The following is a 26,275-nucleotide window of genomic DNA, read 5'->3' on the forward strand; positions in this document are numbered from 1 at the left end:
TAACTTAATGAAATAAAAATACTGTAGTTTGAAAATTACTAAGTTTCTGAACTAAAAAGAAAACTAATCTAAAATTATTTTTAGAGTGAAACTTTTTTGTTTGAAATTATAAATACTTAGTTAAAGTATTATTACTTAAAACAGTAGTTGAAATTTAAAAACTAAATGTAACTTTTACGGTACTTTAAATTAAAATCAAGAATTATACTATTTTCGATAATTAAAGTTTAACATTTTACTTATTATAAAAAAATAGTGGAACCTTAAGTATAAATTACTCCCTTTATAATCTTTTTTGCAACCATAGGTTAATTCTATTGAGTTTGTTAAACTCGTATTTTCAAAGTAGTAATTTGATAAAATCTACATTAGTTTTTTAACATTTATAATCTTTAAACTTCAGAAGAAAAAAAAGGAGTCTTTCAAAAATATTTATTGCTATATGTTGTACATGAAAACATAATTTCAGTAGACATATTTTTTTTGGCAAAAGATTTATTTTGAAATTACAAAAAGACAATAGCTTGTGTAAAAGTGAAATCATGATTTAATATTTGTTAGTTGTAGTGATTTGAGTTTTTTTTGCGGCAAAGCAAAATTAGTACAACGTATAAATCAGCAATAGTGTAAATAAAACTTATTTAATTATCATACTAAAAAATATATCCTACTAAGCTATTTAATGAACGTTGAAAACATAAAGTTTTGCTTAATTTGCTCTAAGTTGTAATATGTAACGTTTTTTCATCAAAATAAAAACGCTCAAAAAAACTTGATCTATAAAAAAAAAGTAAGACTAGCACATTATTGAAAAGGTTTCCAAACCTTATGAACCAGAAACCATAAAATAATAATGCAACTATGAAGTTTTTAAATATTTGAAAACAAGTACAGCGGCTAAAATTAAAGTGAAAATGTGGTTATTAAATGCTAATAAGTGGAAAAATATTTGCAATATAAACTAATTTCAGAAAAACAAAAACAGCAAAACTTAAGCCTTATTTGAAGAATGTTCTTAAAATTTTACGGCAAAGGTTAAAAATTCCTAGTTATGAAAACATCTTAAAATATAACATTTCTAGTAGCATTCCTAAGTATAATAAAAAAATAATTTAAATAATTTGGTTTTTGATGCAACATAATTACGTAAATTATATTGACACCAAACTTTTCCGATCCAAACTAAATCAATACTTAAAAACTTCACCTTTACTTAATTAAATGACATTTATCTCTCGAAACGGTTTCTGTTGCACGATTCTGTCGAACGAGAAAGGAGAAATGTCGGCAGAAGTACTTTCTCCATTCACCATCAACTCAGCTAGACACAAGCTTGCCCCATAAGCTTGCTGTATGCCATGACCGCTAAAATAATACATATTTAGTAATATTTTTAATTTGTTATATCGAAATGCTTAATTAGTTCAAAACTGTTTAATAAAAAATGAGAATCGATGTTCTGATGTTACCTGTCTAATATCTTCGCTTTACTGTTTTAGTTCTTTTTTTTAACAAACCGTGTAAAAATATTCCATGTGTAATTTTCAATTAAGCAACTAAAAAAATATATTATAAACGAAAATATTTATAACATTTGCATTGTTATTAGCAATGCATTAATTAGCTGTTGAGATAGAAGTCTAACATCATAAATTAGTAAACTTTTATCATATGAAACTCGTATAAACTTTAAACAAAAAAAAATTATAGAAAACTTTTCATCCTTGAGCAAAAGTTATAATTAAAAAACTACGTGAAGGTAAAATTAAATGATTTTAAAGTTTATAATTACACTATCTTTAATATTTTTAAAATAACAAAAAGCAAACAACACCTAGCGATTTTTTTCTAAATTTTATATTTTGTTGTTTTAGCTTACTGACAACATTTAGCATTGAAGTTTTAAAAAAACACTTAATGTCAGTAAAAAAAAAACATGCAACAGCCTGTATAAAGTGTGAAAATTTCATTTAAGATTTTTCAAACCTGAAGCCATTTAAAAAGAACAGATTTTTAAGGAAGGGGTGTTGTCCTATGATGGCATTTTGGTCGAATGTGTTGTAGTCATAGAAACCCGCCCAGGCTGATTTCACCTGAAAAACATTTTAATTTGAAATTATAAAAATATGTGGATGAAGAAAGCTTTTATTCACAATAATTAAGTGTAATGATATGTTGAAATTTTTAGACATAATTTAAAGTTGTTACTTATTTAGAACTACCAATATATATTTCTTCAATAAGTTAAAGAATAGTTTTAATATAGATGTAAAAACATAAAGGATATCAAAATTATATATGTTTTTAAATAATAATTCTAAAATTTCAAATATTGGACTAAATAGTTTAGTTTAATTAAAAATACAAATAGTATACCGTGATGGCTATACTTATTTATACGACGATTAGAGTAGTAGATTCTATATATAGGTTGAAAACATAAAACGACATGTGATACAATGTTTAAACTATTTTTTAAATAAAATTTTAAATATTTTTTTTAAGTTTATAAAAATAGACAGGTTTTGAATCATTTAAAACAAAAATTCTCAACAGTACGATTTCAAGTTTTGTTGTTTTATTTGAGCAACATTAAAATATTACTTTTAAAAGCTATTTTTTATCACACTTCTAATATCTATATAATTATATCAGTAAAACTGGTTCAACAAACTTTTAAATTTTCAAACGCAGGAGCTCTATGCGCAAGTTCCGGCCAAATTTGTTGCTCGAAAAAATCGTAATCAACTTCGAAATCATCTGTTGACGGTTCGTCTTCCTAAGATGTAAGTAAAAATAAAGATAACAAATACCGACAAATATTTCAAGCAAGAAACAAAATAGCATAATTATACACTACATAGTTTAGATCGTAATATTTGAAATTTTTTTGTTGATTTTTAGAAGATATTGAATACATTACTGCAAAAAAAGTTTACTATTGAATTATTAGTATACTAGAATTTATGAAAAATTCCTTGTTTTTAAATACTTTACTAATAATTAGTTCAAAAGTCTAACACGATACATTAAATTGAACTAGATATTTAACTAAACACACATATTAAATATAAAAATTGATACATAATAAAATGATCTACAAGAATGTTGCTATATATTTCATGTTATCTGTTTGTTTTTTTTTTGAATGACCTTTTATATTTAGCTGTAAATAAAGAACTTTGGAATTTTTGGGTAACGCCTTTTACTGTTCTTTTCATTAAACAAATAAACAAGTATAAGAAATAAAATTTTCAATAGAATTGTGAGTGCTAAAATCTTACTATATGTGAATTTTTCATTGTGTTTTATTATATTTGAAATATCTTGGAGTTTTATTATATCAAAATACACGAGACTAATAAACTGTTATGTATTAAACGAAAAACAGTATCACGACATAAATATGTTGTAGTCTTTGTAAAATATTACAAAATATTTGATACATAAGATGCAATAAAATACAAACAACTGATTTCTCCCTACTATACTTTCAATGACAATGTCATCTAAAAACTCTTTTAACACCAAAGTTACATGAAACAACTAATAAATCAAGCATCGTAACGTACGGGGTCGGGGGACTTGCCGCACAAGTACATGCCTCCGAAGCCCTCCCTCCTCACGTAGAAGCCGGACGGGTCGCACAACATGGGACAGTCGAGGACGGGACCATCCGGACAGTGGACCGCGTACACGTACCGCTTCCTTCGTTCCACTGGTAACTAAATGTAATGGTGGTTATTAGCAACTTTTTGATCTTGTAAAACCATCGTAACATATTTGTGTGAAAAAATATTGCAAACAAAAGTAAGTACTCTATGGTTTTTCTCATTAAAATTTAAACAAACCATGTTGTTAAAAAAATACAATGTAGACATTTTAAAAATTATAATGCTGAGTATCAATAAAAATATCTACAGTTATGGGTATTTAAAAATATTAACACCTTAAATCTGCATTGATTTTTTTTTTGAAGATCTAAAAAACAAGCAAATTGTAAGTACTAATTAAATTAAATTAAAAACTAAAACTTATTCAATCAATCTTGATAGAACATTTGTCTAATCATAACTCGATTAAGAAAGTTAAACCAATTTATTTAGTGTAAAACTGTTTTTTTAACTTTAAAGCTAGCTGCGTAAGAGGCAAGCCTTTAATTAGTTGTAATAAACATCTTTTAAGTACAACTTTTTTCCACCATACAATACGTTTAATCATTTTATATAACATTAATTTCTATTATAGATATAGTACTAATGCGTAGGTGTTTTGTTCGGTCAAAGTAATAAGCACAAAAGAGTTTTCAAAAAAATGTTTTTTACTAACTTAATTTTTCCTTCAGTTAAAAAACTAGCAGAAAATTCAAGTTAAAATAAGTTTATGATTACACACGCTAGTTGCTTGTACTACATAATTAGAACATTTACTTAACGAGACACTCTTGAAAAACTGTCGTTTAATGCCACTAAATTCACTTCAAGGAAAGTTAATCAGTACAAAGTAAGTAACATAGATTTAAAAAAAGGTATAATATATATTTTACTACTTATTTAGTAACAAATAAAACAAACAGCAGTTATTAGTTCTGGCTCGTCCATAGTATATTCACATCCGATACCGCATAATTGGGCGAATTTGCTGGCTTCGTATCCCGCGCAATTTATTACTTGCTTGGCTTTCACGAAGATTGGTTTGTCTACATCATTGACTTTAATCTGTTTAAAAAAACTGTTGGTTCAAAAAGCACATAAAAAAATTATAAACTTCAAAAAAGAATTGTTTAAATAAGTAGGTGTAAAATATGCACGAAGGGACACTTATGCACGAAAAGACAATTTTGCACAAAGACACTTTTACACGGGTTGAATTTTTTTTTAGTTTACTTTTTATTTGTTTTATATTTTTACTATCACTCTTACCCCTAACCATTACCCTCGATAGGTAACTATTTTTTTTAACAACAATTTTTATTAGTTTTTTTTCCACTGTTATCCCTAACCATTACGTTTACCCTTACCATTACTGTATACCCTAACCACTGGTCAGTAACTTAATTTTTCTTCTTTTTTGTTTTTAAATAATTTATCTTTTATTTCTTTTAATTTTTGTTGTTGTTTTTTTTAAATATATTTTTTATTTTACTCTGGTGCAAAAGTATCTTGGTGGAAAAATGTCTTGGTGGAAAAATGTCTTTGTGTAAAAATATCCCTTTGTGCATATTTGACCCTTGGTGCAAAAGTTTCTTCGTGCATATTTGACCCGTTCCCCGTTTAAATATGTCTAATGTTTTTATCTTTATGTAGTTAATTTAGTTGAATACATTTAAGATTTTAGTATGATTTGTATTTTTTATTTGATAACAAAGAACAAATAATTTTGCACTCAAAAATTTCGTACTTTTACTAATAAAAAAATCAAAGTCTAGTGGTGCATATTTCTGTAATAAATATAGAAAGAGTAGTACCAAAATATTAGTTCATATATTTTTATTAGTCATTAATTTCACAAAAGAAACTAATGAGACAGATGCTAAAAGTTTTATAAAACCCTAAAATAAAACTATAAAAAAAAAAAGACTCAGGTATAAAAAAAAGCATAACCTCTGGTAAATTTCAAAAACTAAACAAAAAATTTAAAGGTGGTAAAATAAACGACCAAGATCGCTCCATCTACATCAATTAAATAGATTTGAATTGATACTTTTGGGGAAGCTAAAGCTGAAAACATTTTAAGTTGTCGTTTTTTTTATTGTAGTAAATCAGGGTTTCCCAAACTAATTTTCTAAATCGCCCCCTTTTCAGAAATTTAAAAAACAATCGCCCCCCATGATTTTACAAAGTAGTTTTACTCTCGAGTACAAACTTTTGAGTAAAAAAAGTTGTGTTCGAAATGTAATTTAGTGTTGTACTTCTTATGCACGCACTTTTGGGCTGTGTTCAAAGTAGTTTACAGGGCTTGAGAAAATAAGTTACATTTGTTTTCTTATAAGCCCAATAAAGTGTATTAAAATACTTAATTATAAAAAAGCCTTGTGTAATCTGTAATCAATCCTGTTTAGATATGAATTGTTTTGAAACTGATAAAACTTTTAGGGTAGTGGTGGACAATTTTTGTAGTCAGCAATTCATATTTACTAAAAAATCTTTTCTAGTTTCAACTCGTTAAAAAATTTTTATTGCAGGCTGCATATTTTGAAAAAATAACATATATGAAAATTAAAAAACTCGAGCAAAATTGTAATAAATTATTTAGTATTATTGTGATCTAGGAAATATTATTGTGAACTGAAAGCGGAATAGAAAGTGTATTTCAAAATATTAAGTATCAAAAGACTAAATTTTGTTTATTTTGCACAAGTAGTTTTTAAGTTACTTAGCGGGTCGAAATTTGACTGGATCTTAACCGTACGTTACCCATCTGAAATCTTAATTTAAACCTGACATTATATTAATCTCTCATATAACGAATTTCGGACATTTAGAAGTTAATACTAAGTAACTTATTTAAGCCGCAAAAAATACTTAAATTATTTTATAGATAGGCATATTCTAAAATTACTATACCAGAGATTAAAAAACTATAAAAGAATGAACAGTTTATTTTACATATAATAAAATAAATATAAAAACACAATTTCTGATCTAGTTTGAGGAAGTTTGACCAACTGGTTGATTATCCCACATGAAAAGTGGTTTCATAAACGGCTTTAGTTAATGCAGTAAAATTATTAATTTTAATACTAAGATATATTATAAGCAAGTTAGTTGTAAAGTTAAAAACTTAATTTTAAACTTTTTAACTATATGTTTTGTAGTACAATACCATTAAATAGTATTTGACTTGAAATAACCTTTAGGAAACTAAACCTTAATTTTACCAATTTTTTTTTTCTCTAAATTTAAATTCAAAAAATTAAATCAAAATTTTTACAGTTAATTCTGTGAACAAAAAGTAGCCAATTGAAAAATTCTTTTAATTAAGTTAAAATTTTGTTTTGTAACTGTAGCAGTTTTTTTGGTGGATTATATAAAACTGTTTAAGTTTATTTTTTCTTTTGTTATTAGCTTATAATAATTTACCAGAAGAAACAAGTGAAAAACTAAAAGCTAGTGTTGAACTATTAAAATAAACAACACAATCTAATTGCTATTATATTAAAATTTAAGATAAAACAAAAAACTGTTGTATTAATAGTTTAAAATTCCTTAATAAAAAGATTTTTTAACAATAATAAATCAAGTTAGAAAATAAAATTGAGTTTAAGAATCTTTTAAATGAAAAGTTTAAAGTCATTTCAAACAGAGACCTCAAATATATACTCTTTTAAAACCAAAAAAAAAATTTTGAAATAAAAACTTTAATGGTTATCAAGATTTTATTATTTATACAGATTAAACAAGTAATAACAAAAGTAGTCAAATAATTTTCTATCAAACAAATACGTTAATCACTTTGCTATAAAAACTTTTAATGTAATGCAAAACGACAAATATATACTACAAAATTAACCAGGTCAAAATAAAAATATTATCAGATTTAAAACATAAACCATTTAATAAATACAGTAGACTTCCGCTTGAGTTCGCTTTTTGAACTAAACCAAAAAGTGAAAACTTCAAACTTATTGCCATTTTTTTACAAAATGATAAAATTAAATATGTTATATGCAATAACGTTATGCATAAACATAAAATCAACTAAAACATAAAACAAACATTCATTAAAAAAAGATCTATATTAGTTATTAAATATTATGTATTTTTTGTTTTATTAATACTTAGTTAGTAATAGACTTTATTGAAGTTAAGTTTTATAAAAAATAAATTTGCACTTCTTTTTGGGTAAAATGTGCGAACTCAATAGGAAGTCTACCGTAGTTAATATTTATTAAGCATTATGCAAACCTGTTGTAGAATAAATAACGTAATAAAGTTTTTATTATAAAAATCTACTTAAATACAATATAAACCAGGTTAAATAAGAAGTATTTTAAAATATCAAATAAAATAAAAACACTATCATAAAATAATGTCTGCAACTGAAGATTCATATAATGTGAAGGATGAGGTTCATGACTGGTTGCAAGTTTTTCTAATCTGATTTTCAATCAGTAAAATAAAGTCTCCTTTACAAACAACTAGATTAGATCTTTTGCTCAAGATGTTGATAACTGAACTGAAAGCTTTCTCAACAACATAGCTAGAAGAAAAAACTATAAACAACAATCTAAATTCCTCTCATATGATTGGATACTTTTGCCTTAGTTTTTGTTGAGGCCAAAAGCTTTCATATCGTTCTTTCGAAAAATTTACTTTAAGTTCAAGTTTGTAAGTCTGAGAAGGTTTCCTGTAAGTCGTTTACTTCAAAAAGATCTGCTTCGAAGGGATCCATGTTTTTATCTATATGATAGCTTTTTGTGACAAATCGAAATTTTACTACTTAATATGTTAAAATTGTTAAAAATTCCAGATTTTTTAGGTTTTTTTTTGCCTAAATTGTCAAGTTCCAGATTTTTTCAGATTTCTAGGTAAACTGGCAACCCTGTATAGTTTTATTTCTTAGTCTAACTTAGTGACTTTTAAAAAAAAATTGGAAATATCATGAGGTGATATAACTATCAGCTCATGACATTTCCAATAAAAATAAAAGTATACAGGGTTGCCAGTTTACCTAGAAATTTAACAACATATAACATAGATTTTTACAAACCATTTATGATCCCAAATAACATATATGTCAGGTTAAAAAATGGTTAGAGAGATTTCGATTGTCTATGATCTATGTAATTGTTAAATAAGAAAATATATGAATGAAAATATGTAATTTACTTGAAAGTAGGAGTCATAAGTACTTGGTTTTTTCTCTATATTTTACATAAAAAAAATAATTTTTTTGTTTAAGTTTTACCCAAGGGTCAAATATTTTATAGCAAACTAAAATTAGTAAAATAGCAATATAAAAAGTAAAAATTTTTTGACAGCCTAAAATTTTAAAATCGCCCCCTTTTCGCCCCCTTACTAGTTATCGCCCACCCTTTCGCCCCCTTACTAAATATCGCCCCCCAACTTACTAAAATCGCCCCCAGGGGGGCGATATCGCCCTTTTTGGGAAACCCTGTAGTAAATTCATATTAGTGTACTATGTTATTCGTAGTAGATAAATAGTACTTTAGAACAACTTATATTACTGTAGCAAATGAGAATCACGTAAATTTAATTATTTAACAAAAAAATTATATGGATTAAAAATTTTGTTAGTATATTACAACAACTCAAATTAGTTTTAAAAAAAATACGCGCATTTTAACAAACAACTTAATACATGATTTAAATTTTTTGAAATTTTATATTTATAATTTTGGATAAAAGTAAATTTTATTATTAAATAAAGACTAATCAAAAAGTACATGGAAACTTTTAAGCTTGTTAAGGTCAAAACAAACTTTGAATACATAAAATTTCTAGCATTTGTCATAATTAATACAGTTAAAATTACATAGAAAACAATCTTTTTTTGTACAACATTTTTTTCATAAAGCTGTATCAAAAATTTTAGAAAAGTTTTAAGGCAAAAACGTAAAATAAAAACACTTTTTGTTGTAATTTAATAGAAAAAATTCTATGTTTATTAACTAACATAAAAATTGCAAACTGTTAACGTAATTTGAACACTGATAAAACATAGTCTGTGGTCTAAATTTTTAGATTATGTCATGAATATATAAATTTTATACTACAAGTTAAATTTAGTTGGATATTATTTTTATTACAAAACAACATACAACTTGGACAAATGAAAATAATCGATTAAAACATATTTTATTCATTAATTTTTTTTTTATGAGATTTGAACTAATGTGAACTTGTTTTTTATTCAAAAGATACATAAATATTTATATATTCAAAAAATAACTAGGCATTTAGTTTTAAACTTTATAAAGATGTGATATTTAAATAAAGCTTAAAGCTTTTTAAAAAAGACGATTGTTATGCACACAAAGATAGTTATTTTACATTTTACTTCTCTTTATATTTTACTTTATATGGCAACAAATCAATGTAAACTTAAAGTAATAAATTACTTTAGTTATACAAAAATTAATTCATTAATATCAAAAATTTAAACTGTTTAGTTGTTAAGTAAGCCTACAATAAACTAAACAGTACAAACTAAAAGAGTAATGATAAAAATTTTTCTACTTCTTAAACTGAGGACAGAAACTTTGTGAGTAGTGAAATATAGTTATTGTTAAAGCTGTATCAAAAATATTTCAAAAAATTTTTAAGACAAAAACATAAAATAAAATTTCTTTTGTTGATTTATGTTTTTAAATTTCGTATTTGAACAGCTAATGAATATTTTACTGTGCAAGGAAATTGAGAACTACTTAAATACTAAAAAATTGGGTACAATTGTTGAAGTTGTAAAAAAGAATTAACTATTTTAAAGTTTAAAACAACATTTTGAGCAAATTTTTGAATTTAATTTCTGTTTTTTTCGAAAGCCTACAGTAAAAATAAAATTATTGTTAGCACTAAAAGAACAAACTAAAACATTACTCATTTAAAAGAATGGTCATAATTAGTTGTAAACAATTAAATGATCATCGCTGTGATGAAATAGTGTACTTATTTAAAATTTGCCAATATATGTCGTAACACTGTAATAAGGTATATTGTCATAACAAACATTTTTTAACTTTCGTAAACAAGGTATTGTATAAACAAACAAATGATCACCTGGCTTCTGAATAAAAGAGACATTAGTTCCTCAATTCAACTTTTAAAAGTTAACAGCACATTTAGAAGACTGTCCGTAAAGTTGGTTTTAAAGTCGAAACTCTAAGAGTTAAAAAATCTGTTTACTATGCCGCGCTAACATATTAGTAGCAAGATTGCCGCAAACAAGCGTAGAATCAACTACGCTTCACTTTCAACCTATACAATGTTAAGCTTAACAAGTATTAATAACTCACATGAACTCCCTCGACGACTTGTCCCTCGTAATTTTCAATGTCGCCACCCAGGTATTCCCCGCTGTAGAAACTTCTTTTCGTACCAACCACTTCACCATGCACCGTCTTTATTGGAAACGTTTTGTTCTTTTTCTGAAAAAATTGTATTAACAAACTTTAAGATTAACAATATACAATAACAACCTGCTAAGAGAAATTTTAAGTATACAGAGTTTTTTAATTTTAGAAAGCACTGCTGCAGATGATATTTGAAAATGATTAATTTTAGTTCTTTACATCATTAGTATTAATTTAAAACTATGACGCAAGTAACTATTTTTTTATTTGCAAAACAGCAAACCTTGAACAAATTGACGAAAAGGTTCGGGTCAAACCACCCCTCATGCTCAATACCCAACGCGCCCAACTCAATCTGGTCCACATTCAGCCACGGGTAAGTGGACTTCAACTTGTCCTTGTCCATCAACATTATCTTCGCACCACATTTTCTGTGTGACGTAAATTATAGGCTAGGATCAACTGTACTTATGTTAATAATGCACAGATATTAATCAGTGTGTAAACTTTACACAGTGAAGCCTTTACTAAAGGATAATTTTGTTTAAAACTGTAAATTACGCATTTCAGATTGCGTATCTTCACTGTACTACCTCCTTATAGTTATTTATTATTAGAGCGCTTCTTATATTTTATTAGAACTTAAGGTTAAAAATATAAGTATATTTATTTAAACAACACATCTTATTTTTATATAAAAAGTTGCATATATATCATTGAAAAACTGTTAACTACTAGAAAAAACGCTAATCGTGTGTTTTACAATTAATTTTCAGTCTTATCAGGTCTTTTTTTAAATCTCATTTTTCATAGTTTCCATTTGTTATAGAAGCCAAGTAACTAGCCTTTACAATGCACTTTAGTACAAAAAGCACTATATAAGTAGATACACTACTTTCTACACATTAAAAAAATAAGTTACCATACCCTTAGATTTTATATAGACTTATTCAACAAGCTACTTATACACTAACGTTTGTGTCTCGTAGTTTTCAAGCAACCTCTTCACTCCATTGCTCGTGGCCAGCATGAGGTACCCGTGCGAGTGAAATTGCACGTCCAAGTCATCGTCTCCGTATGTTGACAGTTTCTTAATTCAAAACATATGTTATATAATTAAAGTTGATGACACTCAATACATGCTGTTTAATAGTTTTGTTTGAACTGATTTTTTGAAAAAAAAATATTTTTTCTATTTTGTATGAACTATTTCTTGACAAAAAAGGTAAAATTTTAACATAGTATGTACTAATTTAAAACCAAAAAAAAAAAGCTTCTTCGCCTATAGAGCTTACTGATAAAATAATTCTTTTAAAAACCCTTGTATCAAATATTTTGACTGATACTATGTTTCAGTTTTGTAATAAAAAAAAATTAAAAGCACTTGATAATTTACACAATCAAAATTGACAAAATATCACGGACTACAAAAGTTAACATTTTTAGCCAAACTCTTTTTTTATGTAATTTGTTTTAAATGTAGCTTTTCAAGGTATTGTTAAATAAAAAACACTACAAACTTATAACGTATCTTTTCCCATACTAGCAAACAATCATTATTTTTTAAGAAAGTAAAACCAGGTATAACATTAAAAGAAAATTATAGTACATGTGTGTTTCATTCAACTAAATAAAAAAAATGTGTTTAAAAAGAATGCTGTAATAACAGTCAATATCTAATAGAAATAGAGCTTTACGTAGGAAGCACTGGGGGACCGTTTAAAACAAATTGGTTCGGCCACATAAGAGATTTGAAAGTCCATAAGGAAAACGGCACCAAGGACTGCCAATGCTTTTTGCAAACTTTCTCCAGGTTTTCAAAATTACACGTTTTAATACCTATTTTAAGTTTAAAATTAGGTTTAAGGTAAAAAACTGTGTTAAATGTTATAATGACATTGAGTAGATATCTTAAAGGTTCTTGAAATATGTTTTTTAATAAGAAAATTTTTTGATGATAACAAATTTTTTTTTATCTATACAATATACTTTTTGTGTCAAATCAAAATTTTACTATTAATCATTTAAAAGTTGTTTAAAACTCCAGGGTTTTCCAGTTTTTTAGTGATTTTTGTTCAAAATTCCAGTTTTTTTAGCCTAAACTGTTAAATTCCCAGGTTTTTACAGGACTTCAGGTTTTTTGGCAACCTGGGCATTGAACTTTCGAAATATATTTGGAAATTAAAATACAATAATACGATTACAACATTAACTCATACATTTTACATTACATCGAAGATATAAGGAACCCACAGAGAATCTGCATGATCTGTACTTATGAGCAGATAGAAATAGCGAACGCTGACGGGAGAACTTCATTGAATAAAAGTAATGAGTTAATATGTCCATGTGTTAATTTAAAAAAGCTTTATCTTAAAACTAAAGAAAATTTGATAAATTCCTATTTTAACTATTACAAGCAAACATTAAGTAACCAATTTCAAAGTTTCAAATAGGTAACAATATTAGACTTTTTAAGCCTAACTTATAATTACGTCACGATACGATAATTGATTTTTTTTTTAAACGGTAAAAGCATAAACTCATTCTAGTGTTTTGGTTGCGTTGTTTTTGTTTATTTTTTTTTTTTGTTTTTCACAAATTTTACAAGCCTGCTAATTGTAAGTATGGTTATTTGTTTAAGTTTCAAAAAATATAATACTATCAAGTAGCTCACATTTTTCTAACACTAGCATGAACTAACCTGGTAATATAATGATTTTCCTAAATTGATAGTTTTAAACTATAAGTTTTATTTTTTTTTTTTTGCACATAAATGCCAGTTTTATTTCAAGTTTAGCCTAATGTTAAAAAAATTAACATATTTTATTCAACTGATGATCTCCTTTGATTTAGTTCAAACGAGTGAAACATTGTTTTATTAATAAAACTTAAAAACTTGTAGTGATCATTCTCCTTATCATTAAGTCGAGAAATTTTATTGTGATCTACTAAGTAAAAATAACACAACTTTAGGACACTGACAATTAACTTTTGATTCAACTTTTTAATGCTGAACTTTTATAAAAATATAATATATATTCTTATAATAAATATGTTTTTAACTTTATTTTTATGCATATTATAACAATATATTCAAAAAGATATTTTTTGAAAACAGACTGAATTCAACAGCAAACAAAATAAATGACATTTAGGATTTCTAACTTACAGCATTCAAGTTTCTCATGAAATTAGCAGTCAACATAGACAACTGAACATTCGAAGCTTCAGAAAACTGAGTTCTCAATCCGCCCACAGACCTCAATGTAGCTGAATTTTGTAACTGAAAAATAATACCCTTTAAAAAAACTGTCCATGAAAAATAATTTACGCATTAACTTTAGTTTGTAAAAAAATATTTTCATTCTACTTCATTATAAAAGTTTGAAACTAAACAGTTGGTAGTTAATTTTAAGAAAAATAAGTATTTATCAAAGCCAGTTGTAAAACTACAAAGTAGAAAGTTATATTTATATTCAATTTAAATATAGACTTTTAAACTTCAATCAACAACTACAACTTTCAACTTTTAAATTAAAGAGTTAAAGTACGAGAATTATTTTTTCAATTCAGGGTCAATTTTTAATTAAAAATTAAGTTTAAGGAAAACTACTGTGTTAAATAGTATAAAGACATTGAAAAGATATCTTAAAGTTTCTTAAAATAAGTTTTCTTATAAAAATCTAGGTCTACATGAACATGATTTACTTTTTTTAATATTTTTTTTAAAGCTATTGCTCAAAGATTTAGATTCTCTAAAACTTATCATAATATAGTTAATTTAGTAAAACTAAATTTAGTAAATACAGTAACCTCTCGCTTAATTACGCACATTGTGTCCACAAAAAATGCGTAAGTATACGAGAGATCGTAAAGATACGAGAGGTACCAAATATACTTACTATAATGGCTGTTTTATGATATTGCTTTTAGTTAAAAGCAGACTGGGGACTTTCCAACTTTTAACAATTTGTTAACTTTATTTATAAATATGAAAACTAAAGATAAAACTATACATATATAAAAAAAAGATTTAAATTTATTTATTATAATAATACTTGTAGAAAATTTTTACAATTTTTTGTAATAAGTAGATTTTATCTTTATCTTTATTTAAATATGACTTATTTGATACTTAACATTTATACTATCTTCTTCTTAGCAAATTCAATATATAATGAAGCATTTGTTTACAATTAAGAAATGGTGTGGTGTCTATATTAAAATTTGTGTTGCTTTATCATATATACAGGGTTGCCACTCGTTTTTTCAATTTTTTTTCCAGGTTTTCCAAGTTTCTTCCAGGTTTTTAAAAGTATACATTTTTGGATTTATTTCTAGTTTCAGGTTAATTTCTATATAAAAAACTGCATTAAGTAGAATAAAACATTGAAAAGATACTGTGAAGTTACTTTATGTTTTTTAATAGAAACATTTTTTGATGATAACAAAAAAATCTTATTTATATGATAGATTTTTTGTGTCAAATCGAAATTTACTAATGATATGTTTAAATTATCAAATCTTCCAGGTTTTATGATCAAATTTCCAGGTTTTTCCATGTTTTTTTCAAAATTTCTCAAATTCCAGGTTTTTCCAGGTTATTTTTGCCTAAATTGTCGAATTCCAGGTTTTTCCAGGTAAAGTGGCAACCCTGTATATAGGGCAAGAGTGCTAAATCATTTATTTGTGTTTTAAACTCTCATTATTTCATTATACTTTCATTAGTTAACACAGTCATATTTCTTTCAGAATTTTAACTTAATCTCTTACTGTTAACATAATTTCTGATATACTGAGGTATAACTAAATGTTTATTAACTAGTCAAGGAACATAAGTTTACAAAGTCTAAAGATATAGAAAGGTGAGATATCATTTAAAAGCATATTTTAAAACAAAATATACAATAAACCTAATTTGTGCAATAACAAAAAATAACAAAAATAAATATTTTTGAAATTTTTTAGAACTCTAAAATGCCCAACTAAACAAGAGTGCTTAACGTCACAAATGCATAAAGATGCAAGAGGTTACTGTATTACTAAAGTTCAATCAATATATTATTATTTTTTTTAACCATTATATTCTTATTGATAAGACTTTCTGGTATATTTTTACTATTTAAAATTGAAATTTCATTTTTGATGGTTTGAATGGTTGCCACTGATCAAGCTGAGAAAAATTTCCTGACTTTTCTAAATCCAAACTCTTAAGATAAACTTATTCTAAAATACATTATCAAACACTTGAAACTCTACAAATCTTCCAATCTTATTTTTATACAGGTTGAAATGTGTTTTTTTGATAAATTCAATCATCTAACTTCCATTACACCAATTGAACCATCTGTGTATGATTGCTGTATTTACAATAAACAGCTCTATCAGGAAAACACTTAAATTTTTTAACTTGATACAGTTCGAGTTTGTATTGTTAATTAAACTAGAAAAAAAACGCTCAAACATTTGGTCCAAGGACCTGGTGTACAAAAAAACCTTTTGGTTATCTAGTCGAACACCAGGATACAGTTTAAAGTCATATCCAGGACAAACGTATGTATACAAATAATCTTTAACTTTTCTTCTGGATGTAATAGTAGGGGTAGGGAGTAGTTGGGTGATGTTTGCTAGACACATGAGGAGTCTTGATTTGGATGTGGTTTGGTCTAATTAAGAAGAATTTAAAAAAAAAAATTGAAAAATTCCTAAAAAAAAAACTGCACCCCAAAAAACTGATCTGGACCCCAAAAATCACATAATTTTTGATTTTTTGACTTAAATAGTAATAAAGTCACTCATACATGTCCTAGACTTATATATTATATCTTAAATGAAAGCTAATAATTATAGGCATACCTTTTATGACATTTCAACTGCTTTTGATATATTATGACGTCATAATTACACAAAATATGCAAATTTTGTCTGGTTTAATTGTTTCTTCCCAAGAATCAGTTAAACTTGTTCAGCTTTGACAAAATACAACTTTGATCATGACAGATTCTGTTAGCAAAAACTTAACCTTTGGGGAGGAAGTTTCTAAAGTTTTTAAATCAACTGTTCCACCACCAACTCATTTGTTGTGCAAATCCCATCCAGTGGAGGCCTTTGATCGTTCTAACTTGACAGTATTGGCTGAAATAGAATCAAAGTTAGATTTTCGAAAAAAGCTTCAAGCTTTAAATCCATCGGTTAAAACATTTTTGCGAAGAAAAAAAAGTATAACTGAGTGTGCAATTTCATCAATATTAAGTTTGGTCAGTCATGAAAAGTCAGCGCACAGTACAAATCAAGCAGATCTCTTTGACTACATTTTAAACAGAGAAAACCAAGTTAATCGCCTTGCAATCTATCACGAACGCAGGTTTACCAAACTTGAGTATTCTGCCTCATCTATTTTGCAAAGCCTTCCGTTTATTCGCATGCTTATAAATGAAACGCACCTAAGCAACCAGCATGTGGAAGTCGTCAAACGACTGCTTGACTCTGAATTTCTAATGACTGAACTTGAGGCACTTTCTTAATTTACTCATAAGGTAACACTAACATTTTTACACTTTGTTGAGTTTAGCTCTCAACAAGACCTTCTCAAAGTATTTCCTAAACTATACGAAGATCTCAGCAATGGAATAATGAATTCTTTGGATGTCTATGTTGTACATTATCCACATATTAAAGTGTTAAACCCAACTTCTGAGATATGTTGTAAAATTCTTAAGAAGATGTGTCTCCATGCCGCTCAAGTTTTTGATCGCCAAACAGGTAGAGAATATGGTTTTGGAAAGTTTTGTTTGTCAAATCCACCACGTGCTACTGAGCTCAACCTATTAAGTAATGAAGAACTGGTTGGACTCCCAACAAACAACTTGGAATCTGAAAGACACCTTGCTGGTTTTGGAAGGCGAGCAGCATTGGCAAAGTTTAGAAACCAACGATTCACAGCAAAAGGGATAAGTAATGACTGTACATTACTTATATCTGATTCTTTTCAAATTTTAATGAAAAAAAATTAATAAAGTTGTTCAATTTCTGAATGAGATGGAGCAAAGGTGGGTAGCAGATCAAAAAAATTTAAAGCTCAAACAGATAAATGAAAAAATTGAAAAAGGGAAAAAAAGGGATCAATATGTGCAGAAACGTCTCAAACTGTGTAAAAGTTGGGGTGGGCCTGTAGTGAGCGTGGAAGAGCTGCGTTCCTCATCCTGATCGAAATTAAGTTATTGTTTGTAATGAGTTAATTTACTTTAGAGAGTCTCACAAATCTGAAGTGTTATACAATCCTGAACTTTTTAAAGTTAATGGTAATACTCACGAAGAAAGACTTCTAAACTTATGTGCTCTTGTTGAAGAAGATGACGAGTGCTCTCAGTCTCTATGTTCTTTAACAACAAACACTGATGCATTATTAATTGTAGGGGGTTCTTCCCCCAATATACAGAAAGAAAAAAATGAAGATATTATGGAAGGGAATTTTTATGTTACATTAATTAGTGAAGGGTCATCAGACACATGGTATATTGCTATGTGTGAAGGTAAAAATAATGATGGGACTTATAAGATGGACCACCTCATGAGAGTTCAAGACAAAAGAAATTCGAAGTGGAAACACCCACCTAAACTTGATTTGCTAAACTTGCATTTAGATTCTATTCTTGATTGTAAAGTTGATGGGGAATGGGATGTTTCTAATGAAAGATCTATTACTTTTTCACTGAGAAACCATGTCCAAATAGATTTAATAGTAGAACAGATGTCTTTTACATAAAGTTAAAAAGTAGTTTTTATGTATTTTTATGAGTATTATGTACATATAGTCAGTTAGATTTTTATCAATCATTTGACAGTTATTTTATACTAGTATTTTTAAAAGTATCAGTCATTTTTCAGTAATCTTAAGTGTTAATACTAAATGATACAGTGCAATGTTCGTTTTATTATGCAATGTTCTTTATTTCTTTATTATACTAGTCTCTATTTGTTTTGCAATCATAAACTGCCAATCAATTTAATGCCATACAACATTATGTTGCCTATAATAAATTATAACTTTTTTGTAATTCGTTATGTTGTTGTAATGCAAATTGAATAACATTCTTAGGTTATTTTTAAATACTTATAGCTAAATGAATTATGACATCAAATATCCCATTAATATACATACAACATCACCTAAATTTTAAAGGTAAGTAAGTATATCTACAAAGTTTTATTTTAAAATATTTTGTTTTAATTAGATTAGACAACCAGCTATGCTTCTTAATTTTTCAAAACGCACCATTTTACAGATAAAATTTACATATTTTGTGTGATTATGACATCATAATATTCCAAAAGCAGTTGAAATGTCATTAAGTGTATGCCTATAACTATTAGCTTTCATTTAAGATATAAAATATAAGTACAGGACGTGTATGAGTGACTTTATTACTATTTAGTCAAAAAATCAAAAATTATGTGATTTTTGGGTTCCAGATCAGTTTTTTGGGGTGCAGTTTTTTTTTTTTAGGAATTTTTTAATTTTTTTTTTATTCTTCTTAATGATACCAAAACACATCCAAATCAAGACTCCTCATATGGATTTTACAACATGACCAAAAAAATGTGCTGTACTCCCTACCCCTAGTAATAGTTTCTCATTTCATACTGTTTTCAAGCAGAGCTTTCTTAATCTAGTTCCACCTCAGCCTGGTCATTGTGCAACACAAATAATGGTTGCAACAACTTACCGAGAGAAGATTTGGCAGGAAATTTTAATGTTTCAAAATATACCTGGTCCAAACGATCTTCGTTTTGAACTTTAATGCATTCATTGGACAATTTACCAAAGTTCTAAATTGTTCAATGCGAGTATCACCTTCAGAGTTAGAGCACAGTTTTTACTATGTTAAGGAGTGCACAATGTTGGCAAAACGCTTAACAACAATTGTTACTCTTTTTTTTAAGGCAATGGGGATTTAGGCATGACATATTTTTTACAAATGTACTTCAATAGCCATCTGCTCCAGAGATTTTCAAACGCTTTTATGAAAAATAATCTATATTTTTTGTTGAATTTAAGACTTTTTGTTCTTCAACTAGGTATTTTTTCCTCAAATTTGCAAGCAAACTGGTTGCAGCACAACCAAGATCAAGACCTTGAATAACTAGTTAAGCAGAGGTTCGTAATTATCTTGTCTTTCATAATGATGTACAGAAATTCAATTACCAAGCACGAAATGTTCTTATGCATAAAGGCAACAACAGGCTGGGTACTCTGATACAATGTCAAAAAAGGCTGCATAAGAAATATCACATAACTAAAGAAATGCAAGAAAATTTTTGTGTATACATTGCAGTTTCACTGTGGAAGTATTCTTACCACAGATCATCAATACTAAAGAGAACAAAAAAAACTGCTTGTTTAAGTAGGGTACTTGTTCAATATGTTAATAGAAAAATTTTGCAGTTTTACAAAGAATATTTAAATTTATACCAGATGAAACCACTGAAAATTAAGAAATTTTGTAAATTTCTAGCAAAATTTTGAAATTTTATTCTGATTTTAAAGGATCTTTAATTAACTTTTTACTAGTTGAAGGCTTTGGAAAATAAGGAATTTTGTAAATTAATGTGATAAAATCTAACCTTTTTTTAAATTTTGTCAAACTTCCTGACTATTCCTGATTTTTTTTCAAAAACCCCCATTTTTTCCTGACTTTTGTCATTTTTTTAGTTTTTCCTGACTTTTCCTGATTTCCGACCGTGTGGCAACCCTGTATGTGGCTCCTTTAAAACTTTTATAAAAATTTGTATAATTGGAATTTGAATTATCATGTAACTTATTTTGTAAGATGTTGTTATTAATATTACTATAATTATTTAAGTTAACATCATTTTTAGAATAATTCAATGACAGCAATAAAACCAATAATAAACAACTCACAGTTGGATCTTTTTCAACAACCATGATCCTGTTATAGTTAATATCCTTGTGTTTGGCAGTTTTGCGGTACTTTTGAAATGGAGTTTGTTTCTCAAACTGCCTCCAAATATTGTAAGCCAGCGCATGACCCATTACTCCACCTCCAACTATAAGGAAGTCTACCATGTTTCCTGAGACAAAAAATATATATCAAACCATAAATCACTTACTAATTATAAAGATTATAAAACACCAGTTAAGTTTTTGAAATTTTAACTTTTAATCAAGTATCTAGAGGAGTAGACTAATGTAAACTAGTAATAGTTATTTTTTTTGAAAATAGTATAAAAGTAAATTTCCTTTCAAAACTCTAAGGTCTGTCCTTGAACATTTTTTTAAATTTCATAATGTTTTAATAAACAACATTTTAGTCATATAAGCTTTGAAAAAATATTCAAACAAATCATAAGTATAAACTTTTTCACATAAGTAAAAACCTCATTAAAATAAACGTTTTTTAGTTAATTAACAGAAAGTAATAAGTATGTAATTTTTTATAATTGAAAACAAGGTTTAGAATAGGTAAGTTCAAAATATTGCATTGCTAAGAAAATTAAAAAAATATATAATAAATATTTCAAAGTTTTGTAATTAAAATAAACATATAGTGTTAAAACAAGTGATCTACTGGACCTAGATTTAGGCCGGATCCAGCCTTTTTTGATTCAGACCCTAATTTAAATAACAAATCTTGCTGAATCCAAATTTCAAAAATAGATTTGGATCTGGCTTAATCTTAATTTTTTGGATTTTATAGATCACCAATTTTAGCATATGTTAGACATGTTTTGACACATGAATATTAGGATACTAGCTTGCAAAAAAAAAACCTTTGAAATCTACATTATAATTTCAAGATTTTTTTGAAATTTACAAAACAATTTTTGGAGTATAAGTTGAAGAAAAAAAGGATCTTTTTCATACTTGTGAGAAGTTTTAAAACTTACGCTGAATATTCTGGGAAAACTGAAAGTAACTGGAAGATTCAATAATATATTACAGTCCAATCTTAATTTGAAAATGAGATTTGGATAAGGCTAGATGCTAATTTCAAAAATGGGTTCTGGTCAAAATTTGGCTTGATCTTAGTTCAGGGTTGCCAAAGGATTTTGAGAAATTTCTTTCAGGTTTTCAAAAGTACAAGTTTTAGGGTCTTTTTTAGTATAAAATTTAAAGTTTGAGGTAAAAAAATGTCTTAAAAAGTTTAAAACATTAAAATGATACTGGTAAGCTACTTTAAATGTGCTTTTTATTAGTAAAATAAATTTATTATAATTTTATTTTATCTACATAATAGATTTTTAGTGTCTAATCAAAATTTCATCACTTTACATTAGAAATTGTTAAAAGTTCAAGGTTTTTTTAAGATTTTTTTTTTCAAATTGCAGGTTTTTCCAAACTACAGGTTTTTTGGCAACCTTTTTAATTTCAAAAATAGATTTGGGTCCATTAGACCATTAGTTAGAACATATATATATTTTAAGAAAATATAATTGTTTTTTAAGGAACAAAGTAAACAAGGGAAAGGCTGATTAAACTAACAGGTTGTACACACTTTTGATTATTGTATACATGATCAGATGCATAGTTTGAAAAAAATAATATCAAATTTCATACAAAATACAACAAAATTCAACCAGGATTTAATATTAGTTGGTCATTAGTAATATCTAGTGTAATCAATTCAACAAACTTACTATCACACAATGAAGGACCATCTCTACATGTATCTCCAGTGTGCCAATCATAAGTTTCTTCAGGTAGAAATTGGGACCAGGTGTTGTGTGCAGTTTGGTACAAACTCCTTCTTTGCTGGATCACATTGCATTTTAGGGCTAATTTTTTAAACATTTTGTCTACAAATCAAAATAGAGTTATTTTAAATATATTAATAAACAAATGTTATCAAATGTATATAAATACCAAAAACTAGCCTCAGTCAGTCTAATATGTTCTTATTAAGTTCTAAAAAATAATTGTTTGAAAGGTATTAGTCACAAAGTGTTAAATTTAAATGATGTTTAAGCTTATCTACGTATGCATAAATACAATTTGGAGTCACAGCCATATGAAAATAAAAACCTTAACCAAGATAATTTTTAGAAAATAAAAACAGTCTAAATTCAGTAAAAAAAGCTTTAAAGCAGCTTAGTTTTTTTTTAAGTCAAAAAAAAAGCTCAAGTGAAGAGTAATCCCGAATAAATTTGAAATTTATTGTTATATTTAATAAAAAATATTTGAATTATTACAAACTTACATTTAAATTTACATTTTTGTATACATAAGTTCTTACTACAAGCTTATATACCCATACTTACTTAAGTATTTAATTGTATATAAAAGTAAATAAAAAAATTGTTTTAATTCAATTCTTTTTGGACTTTAGTTTGAGTGTAGTTTTAAATAAGAACTTCATTTTAAGCATCTGTATTATTGCAAAAAAATTTTAACCATTGATTAAGGGCTAAGGGCTCCAATTTTATTTTTAGAAGTTGATCTTATTTTGTACAGTTTAACCTGAGCTATCAGACATTTGTAACTGCTAACAAAATTCAAAGTAACTATCAAGATATAAGCGATCAAAGTTTGTGACCTTGATAGGTTTCTTATGGAAGGCGCAAACCGAAAACGCAAAAAAAAAACATACTATACCACTAAAAAGCTTTCTTTTTTAATCAATCTTCTTTAAATTTTCACAGTTGTTCCATAACTAATATTTAAATAGTTTAAATGCAGGAAACTTTCAAATTTTGAATAATAAAAACACTAACAAAAAAAGACATACATTTATGTTTTTTTTATTAGTATTTAAAAAAAATTAATAATATAAGTCTTTTTAACTATAAATTTAATGTTTCCTGAAAATATGAAGTCTTAAGCTCAAAAAATTAAAAAAAAGAAACATTTTTAGTGAATCTTTAAACTTCTGAGAAAATTGACAATAAAAAAGTTGCTGTCAATATGTTTGTGTAAGAAACTTTTTATAAAAATGTCCTCATCTCAAAAACTTATTAAAGATTTTATATTTAAAAAAACTGTCTTGTAGTTTTTACTTTAACCTTTGATACAACAGCCAATATTAACTTCAGTAAAAAAATGCCGGACTCTCTATGTCCTCAATTTTAAGTCCATTACAAAGTAATTAAATAGTTAAGTCACATTAAAAATTAGCTTGATTAAAATGCATCTTAACTTAAGCTCACCTAATACTATTAACTACATTTTTATTTAAGCAATGTTTACTTTGAAAATGACCTAGAAGAAAATAGTCAATATTTATTTCGGCCATCATCAACAATGTTGAGATGTTTTATGCCATCGATAATAAACAATGAACTTTACCGCAAGATCAACAACAACAGCATCCGAGACAATCCTACGACCGGTTTCGTCCTTATTAGGACTCATCAGGCAGGAATAGTCGCGAGAAACCGCTATTGTGATCTTAAACAAACGGGCTTAAGTACTAAGTACTGAAGCAAACGTTTGTGGGTAAAGTTGAAAAAATGACACAGCTATATCATTCACAGCTCAACGTCTCAGACATTGTCAGCTTGTTGTGAGATTGTAGTCTGCGCTCGTTTGATCAGTTTTAGCCAATATTTATTTTGGCCATCATCAACAATGTTAAGATGTTTTATGCCATCAATAATAAACAATGAACTTTACCGCAAGATCAACAACAACAGCATCCGAGACAATCCTACGACCGGTTTCGTCCTTATTAGGACTCATCAGGCAGGAATAGTCGCTGATGATCAAACGAGCGCAGACTACAATCTCACAACAAGCTGACAATGTCTGAGACGTTGAGCTGTGAATGATATAGCTGTGTCATTTTTTCAACTTTACCCACAAACGTTCGCTTCATTACTTAGTACTTAAGCCCGTTTGTTTAAGATCACAATAGCGGTTTCTCGCGACTATTCCTGCCTGATGAGTCCTAATAAGGACGAAACCGGTCGTAGGATTGTCTCGGATGCTGTTGTTGTTGATCTTGCGGTAAAGTTCATTGTTTATTACTAGAAGAAAATAGAAAGCTACATACAGATTTTTATTATTATTTGTGTTGTTCTTTGATTTTGAAACTTAACTAAAGTTTAAACTATACAACAAATTCAATCTTAATATTAAAATTTATCTTGTTTTGATTTTAGGTAAAAATTTGTTTAAACTATAAGTTTTTATATAAAGCATTTGGGCGGGATTTCAAATTTTCATACCTATTACAAGCACAAGACTGTTTAAATTTTCAATAGTTACGTCACAATTAAATTGCATCTCAACTTTAAGCTCACTTTTTTGAAATTTTAAATCTGTAAAAAGCATCTTGTAGCTTAGTAAAAACTATATAAAATAAGATCAAAAATTAAAAAAGGGTGTTTACCCCACCCCCCTATGCCCTTAACTACATTTTTGCTTAAGCAATGTTAACTTTGAAAATTAACTAGAAGAAAAAAGAAAGCTTCATACAGCTTTTATTATTATTATTGTTGTTATATTGACTTTAAAACTTAACTAATTTTTAAACTTTACCTTAAATTTGATCTTAATAATAAATTTTAATTTGTTTATATTTTTAGGTAAAATTTGTTTTTATTTTAGTTTAATTGTTTAAATACTATATTCCATGACTGTCACATATCTTTTTAGATTTATTAAAACACTGATGAGGTCTTTGACCGAAACTTGTTTTGTAAAACAAATTCTTGAAAGAATAAATTCATTATTTCTCCTCCAGTAGTTGAGATCTCTCTATTTATTTTCTTAAAAACAAAACATATTACAAAGTAATTAAATTAAAACAAAGTTTTAGTTATGAGACATGAAAAATCATAAAAGAAATTTTTGTTGCAAGTCTAATTACTAAATGGATAAACTAAAAATTCAAAAGCTGTTCAACTGTACTGCACAAATTTTAATAACTTTATATGCAGTAATTCTGCAGAAAATGATGTTATTATAACAGGGTTCGAGCGCAAAATTTTTTTCATTTAGCCTGACTGGGACCAATTTAGCCTGACATTTTTTCAAAGTTAGGAAAATCCCCTTTAGAAGTCATTTTAGATATTGAGGGGTCTTAATTAGTACTATAGTAGTATCAGACTTCAACTAGCTTTATCTCAAAAACATTTTGAGCTTTAAAAATCTGCAAAAAGCAACTCATAGCTTAATTAAACCTCAATAAAATAAGACTAAATTGTGAAAACGGTGATTGACGCCCCCCTTGCCCCCATGCCCATAATAACAAATTCAGTTTTAAATTAAGTGTTATA

At 27.0% G+C, this 26,275-nt stretch overlaps 1 protein-coding gene across 1 annotated transcript; it reads right to left on the minus strand.

Moving 5' to 3' along the window:
• Positions 1-570: 570 nt before the first annotated feature.
• On the minus strand, positions 571-22,851 carry LOC145835356 (FAD-dependent oxidoreductase domain-containing protein 1-like). Its single transcript, XM_082942915.1, has 11 exons — positions 22,697-22,851; positions 20,961-21,130; positions 14,208-14,321; positions 12,010-12,125; positions 11,319-11,466; positions 10,979-11,110; positions 4,575-4,718; positions 3,573-3,725; positions 2,675-2,779; positions 1,987-2,093; positions 571-1,365 (listed from the first exon to the last, which is right to left on the minus strand). The coding sequence occupies exons 1-11, from the start codon at positions 22,848-22,850 to the stop codon at positions 1,218-1,220; spliced, it is 1,491 nt and encodes a 496-aa protein (XP_082799041.1). The 5' UTR covers position 22,851; the 3' UTR covers positions 571-1,217.
• Between the last annotated feature and the right edge of the window lie 3,424 nt (positions 22,852-26,275).

The sequence above is a fragment of the Thalia democratica genome, chromosome 5 (genome assembly GCF_965202585.1).
Source record: "Thalia democratica chromosome 5, ktThaDemo2.hap1.1, whole genome shotgun sequence".
Classification (NCBI taxonomy): Eukaryota; Metazoa; Chordata; class Thaliacea; order Salpida; family Salpidae; genus Thalia; species Thalia democratica.